The sequence below is a fragment of the Anopheles aquasalis genome, chromosome 3 (assembly GCF_943734665.1).
Source record: "Anopheles aquasalis chromosome 3, idAnoAquaMG_Q_19, whole genome shotgun sequence".
In the NCBI taxonomy this organism is placed as follows: domain Eukaryota; kingdom Metazoa; phylum Arthropoda; class Insecta; order Diptera; family Culicidae; genus Anopheles; species Anopheles aquasalis.
Window position 1 is genome coordinate 5,241,131 of NC_064878.1, and position 8,269 is coordinate 5,249,399.

Sequence of the window (8,269 nt, forward strand, 5' to 3'; positions counted from 1 at the left end):
CAGTTACATTCCTTTTAATCGAAAGCATGGGACTGGATGAATGTCGATAAATTCAACAAATTCCAAGCAATCACGTGGCGGATTTTCCCGCCGCCGCTCAAGTTCAAACCAACCGACAGCAACCGACAGCATCGATGCTGTCAGTCGTCCTTAGACATTTTGACAGCAACCAGCTGGCCAACGAAAACAACACGTCCACAAATCCGCAATGAAAAGCCTGCAGATCTCCGAGATTGTAATTAAGGTAGGAAAAGCCGAATCAATCCTCGAGGACATGCACTAACTGTCCACCATTTCAGCGGATAACGGCGATCAAGGAACCGGTCACCGCACAGCTGCACGGAGTTTCTGGCGGAGATGGTGTGCTCACCGTGCTCGGGTTCAGCAAAACGGAAGCGCCAGGTGGCGTAGGCGAGGCGGTGGAACATCCGAATCTCCCTTGCCGGATCGAACGAACCGGGTGGCTCCGGATCGGCCCGTGTGACGATGCGGAAACGTTCATGAGCGGCGCAGCCGGAGAGGCCAGTTCCGTTTTGCTGCTTCTACCGACTCCTGGAGATGCTCAATCGCTGGAGGCGTTTTTCTACGAAAACAACCGACTGAAGACGGTCCCGTTTAAGATCATTCTGGAGGGGCAGCTATTCCGCGAGCTGTTTGTCCTACGCCTGCGGTGCACCGTGTCACTGGTGTGTGAGCAATCGGAGAAATCGGTTACCGAAAATGCGGTGCGATTGCGGAAGCATTTCGAAACGGGATGTGTGGCATTCCGGGTTCCCGCTGCGCCAGACGTTCTGCTAAGCCAGCAGCGTGTGCAGGGAGTGCGGGCCGATGAGAGTGTCGAAGCACTATACGGCCTGGTGACGGCTCCAACCGCTGAACGGGACGACGGATTCGGTGTACCGGGAGTTCCGGTGAAAGCGTCCAAGAAAGCGACCAATCAAGAGAAGTCCATCCTAACGGGATACCGGGTGATCGATGTGGAGACGCTGATGCGCAAATCGAACCACGAGTGGGACATGCAGCTACGCCGGGAAGCATGCAACGTTACGATCGACAACCGGAACGAGGGACAGATTGTGCAGATACCGATACAGCTGGACTTCCTCACTGTTGCCCACGGTAGCACAAAGATGCAGGATCTGCATCGCTATCTGGCGCACAGTGCTGTCCGATCGTTCGAGCTCATCGAGCAGGCATTGCTAGAGCAGCTGCGGGAGCAGAAGCGTTGCTACGCTTCAAAGTGCTTTCACTTTATGCCACGCGAATTGGGTCACTTCGTGACGTGTGTCTACTCGGTTGGCGATGAACCGTCGGAATCGGATGCGTACTTGCAGCGGAAGCGGGCCGCATTGCACAAGGAGTTTTTCCTCCCAGCGAATAGACCCTACTTCCGTAAGGGTAATGCTTATCGTTTCCAATCGAGCGGCATTTTACAGAATCCTCACCAAACGTTGGCCGTTCCTTGTAAGTAGCTGTTCAGCTCGTTCTATTCATCAATCTAATTAATCGTTTCCTTGCCCCTTTTCGTAGATCCCGACGGTGTGACGGCGGTGGTTGATGGTATCTACACGTACCATCATTATATGCAGGATAACTTCGATGATAAGGGCTGGGGCTGTGCGTACCGCTCCCTACAAACGCTCATTTCTTGGTTCAATCTGCAGGGCTACAGTACAGGACCACCGACGATACCCACGCACACGGAGATTCAAAAGTGTTTGGTCCGAGTCGGTGACAAGCAGCAGGGCTTTGTCGGGTCACGCCAGTGGATCGGTTCGACGGAGGTGTCCATCTGCCTGAACGAGTTCGTCGGGGTCGATTCTCGCATCATGCACGTTTCGTCTGGTGCGGAGCTCGCGATGCGTGGCCGCGAGTTGGTTCACCATTTCCAGATACAAGGCACTCCGATTATGATCGGTGGTGGTGTGCTGGCGCACACAATACTCGGTGTGTCGGTCGATGCTGACGACGAGGGGCGCACAAAGTTCCTCATTCTCGATCCACACTACACCGGAGCGGACGAACTGGGCACGGTACTGTCGAAGGGTTGGTGTGGCTGGAAGGGAGGAGAGTTCTGGGACAAAACTTCGTACTACAACCTATGCATGCCCCAGCGGCCAGCGATGGTGTGAGGTGGGTGCGACGAAGACACGGTTGACTGTTGAGCGGCTGTGGGAACAAAGGTTTATGCGTACTGTTGCCGTTTCATATGATTTTTAATAAAGATTATTTACACTTTTCCTTATATTACACTCCTTTGGTAACAGCTGTTTCGAAGGCTTTCACTGATACTTGAACTAACACTCGGTATTCGATTAATCTCCTTGCGTTCGGTTATGGTTCACCTCAGAAACACGGCTAACAGCGTGCGGCCATGGTCTGCTACTAAAGAATCTGATGTAACACATTCGTCCACTACGGTTGGTGCTGTAGACAAGTGGCCATCATAAGCGCAGCAGTAACTAAAAGATAAGGATGTTTTGGAAACACAGGGTAGCGTCGTAACACGTACGATTTGTTCTCTTTCGTAAATTTACTTTTGAGCAGCACCTGTAACATGGCACGCACAACGGTATGCTAACCTGAACTGGCACGTGTAGCAGAATTCTTGAATGCTCCGGCGACATGTGACTGGATGGCCTGTTCTCGTTCTGAACACACAAATTAAGACAACTACAAGGACGATCGAATAACTTTTATTTTTTGCGGAAGTATCTGTGTGGTACAGAGCGACTCCAATTTCAGTGACTGTTGCGCAATCGCTCAACTCCGAGTAGCACGCGGTCATCGCGGAGACACAAAACAATTCCGCTTCACGTGCTGATGGGCGGTTTCTCTATCGGCAGGGAAGGGCCACCGTGGGATGTCTTTGATATCCACAGCACCAGCGCTCCCTCTTCCGCCGTCGATTGAAGATGTCGTGTGAATTCTCTTTGTCGAGAGTCGAGCAATTCTCACAATAACCTCCAGCCTCGCTAGGATTGGACGCGGGCTGATCATTACAAACATCCTGCATTCCGAACGAACGATCACGTTCCTTAACCAAAGCAACGGTGCAAACAACTTCGGATGTTGGATGATGCCCCGTTTCGCCCAGCGGTGGCAAGATGGCCGCGTATCACCAAGCGGCGGTGTTGCGTTGCGTGAAAATTTGCAACTTTTTGCCGTGGTGCGTGTTGTATTTTACCGAGCTCATCCGAGCCGATAAGGTGTACCGTTTGGCTTGGTTACCGTGTGCGGTCTTTATCTGCACACGGCCCGGGACCCGGGACCCGGGAGGGTTATATAAGATGGCCAACGTGCGTCAAAGGGGTGTACAGAGCGCATCGGGCAGTCGAACAGAAGAGAAGTGGTTTGCGTGGACGACGAGCGACGAACGCCGTCGACACCCCGTGTTTGTGTCCCTCGGAGAAAGTGTGCTGTTTGAATCGGAATCTGTTGGCAAGTGTTGAGAACGCTTGGGCAAAAGTGTTGGACTTGAATTGGACTTTGGATAGATATACTGAAGAGCGGCGATCCTGTTCCGCGTAGTGTCGGGTTCCGGATTTCAAGATGGTTCCTAGGATAGTGCAGCGATGGGCGGTCTGCGTGGTGGTGGTGATGGTGCTGGTCCTGGGCGTCAGTGAGGCCAAGAAGTGTGGCGTGATCTGTCGTGTGCGCGATCCACTGCGGATCGGAAACAGCCACGCGCTGAAGGAGTGCCTGTACGAGGTGTACCCGGTGGAGAGCACCCAGAACGCGGATTCCACGGTGTTCCAGAGCGAAAATCGCAACCGGCTGTTCTCGCTGTACGGGGGACCGAGCTCGTGCGAATACTTTGGCAACATGATCGCGACCGCCAAGGGACGCGACACGCTGGTGGAAACGATCGCGAAGCAGCTGCAGAAGAGCGGCTTCAAGGGGCTGGATCTGCAGTGTGATCCGATGCAGGCCCACGTCAGCCAGCACACGTACGCGAGCTTCATCGAGCAGCTGCGCAACTTCCTGGGCAACACCTACGTCATCATGGTGACGCTGCACAGTTGCCAGCCGGATCTGAAGCTGATCGGACAGCTCAACCGATGTGCCGATTACGTCGTGATCAACCAGCACGTTCAGGTAAGCGAAATGGCCCCGGGGGGCGCATCTTATTGGTATTCCACTACATACACTCTCTACCTTCCATCTTCACCGCAGTCATCCACCTTGTCGAACGCACTGTCGCTGGGATTGCAACGGCAACGCATCCTGCTGACCACTCCGTTCCCGTCGCAGCTGAACTGTCCGCTAACCGGAGCGGATCATGCCCTCAGCGAGACACTGAACCACATCCAGCAGCAGAGTCTGTTCGGTGCGGTCGTGCAGGTTGACCAGGACGATGTGAACAACGTGTGCGGCGAAGGTCCGTACCCGCTGCTGCGCAAGGTACTCGATCATCTGTGCCGTGATGCGGAGTGTAGCTTCCGGGGCTTCGTGCGTGACACCCGTGACTGCGGCCAGTACTACACCTGCGACAATGGCTAGTAAGAACCCTTTGGGTCTGCCGGGTGGACCGGTGCCGCTTTAAGCAGTCTTCCTACATTACCTTCTTCGCTTTCTTCCTTCTTCCACAGCACAACGACACATCATTGCCCGCCGGGACACTCGTTCGATCTGTGCCAGAGCAGCTGCCAGCCGTTCCTGACGGTGAACTGCAACCAGACGACGTGCGTCGTGAGCGGTGCCTTGCCTCCGGGACTGGCGCCCGTCCCTTACCCGATTCCCTTCCCCATCAATCCGACCAACCCTTGCCTCTGCATTGGTGGCAACAACACCAACGGTGGTGGCGGCAACAATGGTGGTGGTGGTGGTGGCGGCAACAACAACAACAATCTTGGCAACTGTTCGGTGTGCTGTTGCGATCTTCTAGGGAACTTGACCAAGCTGTTCAACAGCACTCAGATGGCTCAATTTTCCAACTTTATCGATCTCATCGTGAAGATCGGAGTAGATGATCTGGTGAAAACTATTTCCGACTTTATTACTCCGTTGAAACCGCTGCTGAAGCAGCTGGTCGATGCGATCAACGGTTTGCTCATCTCGATCTTGGGCGGAAAGGGCTCAATCGATATCACGAAGGGTACCATGGATGGTTTGAACAAGGATGGTAACATCCTGAGCAACTTGCTTCATACGCTCATAAACCTGCTCAACAGTTTGTTGGGCGGCGGCGGCGGCGGTGGTAATCTATTGAACCTAACAGGAGCTGGAGCGTTGAATCTGCTCTCTCCGCCTGGTGCTACTGGTGCTGGTGCAGTTGCTGGTGCTGGTGGTGGTCCTGGTGCTGGTCCTGGTGCTCCTGGCACACTCCCTAACGTTGCCCAAGCTGCTGTTCCTGGTACTGGCCTTGTTAATGGTGCTGGTGCCATTGCTGGTAGTGTTCGTAAATAAAATTCCAAGTACATGATACAGATCGTTAGATGAAAACCACCCGTCTCGGATGGACCTGTTATACCTCAATGTTTTTGCTTGCTTAGCCCGCTTTCTCCAAATCACTCGCTAGAACGAGAATTGCCTTCAAATAAAGCTCTCTAACTATCCAAACACAACTATTCCTTACTTACCTGTTCTGAACTGCTGTCTTTAGCCCACATAAACAGTTTCTTCGATTACGATGCAGTGCTCGGTATCTTGCTCGATCTGTCGTCACTGTTCAACAGGGAATCCCTGATCACCCTTACGTTGTTCGCATCGGTATTCGTGCTATTTCTTTTTTCCACTAAGAAAAGGATCATGAATTCGTTAAAAAACACTGGAGATAATTCAGCGACAATTTGTTTGACATTCACCGAAAAAAAAGGGAGTCGCAGATGATGCATCGTTTTTCAAACAATAAGTCATGGTACCGTGTTCAAGATCATCACCGTCTCAGGACACGACAGCTGGACCACGACGGAACTGAAAATGGCAATCACGGGGGACCGAGCCTGCGAAGCGAAGTTGTAAATGAATCATGGCTCTTCCCCCATGGATTGCTGTCTGTTTGTTTGTCTCGGATTTGCTGTGGCCGCTGCCGACAGTTCTCAAATTGAAATCACCCTCCGAGCTCACCACTGCTCCCTGCTGTGCACGGACACGGACGATAGCGGCAGGACATGAGCTTAAATATTCATGAATTGGTTCCATTTCATTAAGACGATGCGTTCGCAAGGGGCTCGTCCATTGTGAGCATTGGCGTCCGGGACAGGGAGCCTGGGAGATTTATCGCCAGCGTGCTGGAACAGGGAATAATGGATTCCGTAATGGTTGTTTGGTTGTGCATGCTTTTTGGGACATAACTCCGAAATCGATCGACCCCAAATTGCCACCAAATGTGGCGTCAATAGAAGCATCGCATCGGATCCATTTTGAGACATGGAGGGGGCCCCAGTACTTGATACTCATAGCGCGGTAGATCGGTCGAACCATGTGTCTGGAGATGCAATTCACAGCCACGGTCTTATCACACGACTAGTCAAATGGCCACGTTCTCACGTGGGCGCGGCGCATCGGCGAGTCTTTAAAAGCAATAGATCACTCTCGTGTTGGAGTGTTCTTGAGCAATAGCCATTTGGAAGCAGTCTAGTCAGACGATGCTGATCCGGAGCATAGTGTTGGGGTTGGCTTTCGTGCTGGGCACTGGCCAAACATTGGACATCGTTTGTCAGATGCAACTACAACAGCCGATCGGTGTACGGTTGTCTGAGCAGCTTCGTCGTTGCAGGACCTTCATCGTCAATAGTGCACTGTTTGACATCAGCAGGAGTACAATTCTATCCAACGTTGGTAAGTAGCTGGGGCACCTTGGTTCTCCTGTTCCCGGTCGTGTGTTGTACATTGTGCGTTCTTGTTGTCCTTGCGCAGAACTGTCACGGATAAACGAGATGAAGCGGAGCAGTCCGAAGGCGGATGTGCTGCTTACGATCGCGCTACCCCTGAATGTTAGCGCTACCGCCACGCATGGTCCCCTGTCCGAGCGGATTGGCATCGTGCTCCGGGACAATGGGCTCGATGGTGTTGATCTAGACTACGACGTTGCGCCACTCGACGATTACGGGCACATCCGATATGGACAGTTTTTGCGCGCATTGCGATCACTGCTCGGCAGCAAATACCTCGTCAGTACCACGATCGGATGCCAGTCACTGGGTGGATCGAAGCTACTGCTCCAATCGTTCAATGATCAGCTGGATATGGTGAGCGTCATTGGGGTTGATACGGCACCCTCCAGCTTGGGCGAGTCCGGTGAGTTTACCGTGCGAGATTACACCATCGAGCCGATTCGCCAGCTAGTACGGCAGGGCCTGAACGTACAGAAGATCGTGCTCAGCGTGCTAACCGTGGGCATCGTGTTCAATCCAAGCAACTATCGTAACTCGCGCTCGCTGCAACCACGGAACCGCGTTGGGGTGCTATCGTACGGTCAGGTTTGTGAGCTTTTAGGTGACCGCCGGGCAAAGTGTGGTAGCGCGGGCACGGATTCGCTCTGCTCTCTGTTCAGTGGAAAGGGTGCGATCGTGTACGACGATGAGCAGACGGTGGAGCGGCGTACGAACCAGGCGAAACAGCTCGGTGCCCGTGGGGTGCTGATGCTGCTCAACTACGACGATGCGGACAATGTCTGTGATCGAGGATCGTACCCGTTGTTCAGGGCACTGTGGAGAACGGCCCAAAGCACTCTGCAGGAAAGGGAGGATGCCGGTGGTTCCGTTTGTGGTCCCGATGGTCGCTACGCCGACACCCAGGATCCGAGTGTGTACTACACGTACCAAGATGGCAGGTAGGTTCACAATTTACACCTTTATTTCTTTTCATTGATTGGATACTTCTTTTCGTCGAATTTTGCAGATTCCATCAGCATCGCTGCAAGGATGGCGAACAGTTCAACAACGTACTGGCGATGTGCATCGAGCAAATGAAGCCCAAGCTCAATCCAGTGGACGATGAAGAGTCTGCGACCGATGAATCACCGCGTGATTCGAGCGAGCCTACCACGCCGTATCGGCAGAATTCGATGGTGGAAAGTGTGCAAACGGCAACGTTTCCACCATCGGCCCCAGAAACCGATGCTGTCGAGCCGCTTTCGCAGACAACTCTCGAGCGTATGGTATCGTATCTGAATGGCATCATTGAACGGGCACTGGCGCTGGTGCAGCGGTTAGAACATCTGGAAGCGCTCTCGGGCGCCCGAACGCAATCTGTAATACAAAGTGATGCTGACGATGGTGGGATGCCTGGAGAGAATGTGCAGGAACTGTTGAGTTTTATGTGA

General features: G+C 53.1%; 2 protein-coding genes across 2 annotated transcripts; both read left to right on the plus strand.

Moving 5' to 3' along the window:
* Positions 1–59: 59 nt before the first annotated feature.
* Positions 60–2,250, plus strand: LOC126574717 (ufm1-specific protease 2). Its single transcript, XM_050235064.1, has 3 exons — positions 60–244; positions 300–1,464; positions 1,531–2,250. The coding sequence occupies exons 1-3, from the start codon at positions 209–211 to the stop codon at positions 2,130–2,132; spliced, it is 1,803 nt and encodes a 600-aa protein (XP_050091021.1). The 5' UTR covers positions 60–208; the 3' UTR covers positions 2,133–2,250.
* Positions 2,251–3,552: 1,302 nt separating this feature from the next.
* Positions 3,553–8,269, plus strand: LOC126579120 (uncharacterized). The gene is made up of 5 exons (XM_050242432.1): positions 3,553–4,098; positions 4,177–4,502; positions 4,593–5,269; positions 6,862–7,777; positions 7,846–8,269. Exons 1-5 carry the CDS (start codon positions 3,553–3,555, stop codon positions 8,267–8,269), a joined length of 2,889 nt encoding a protein of 962 aa, XP_050098389.1.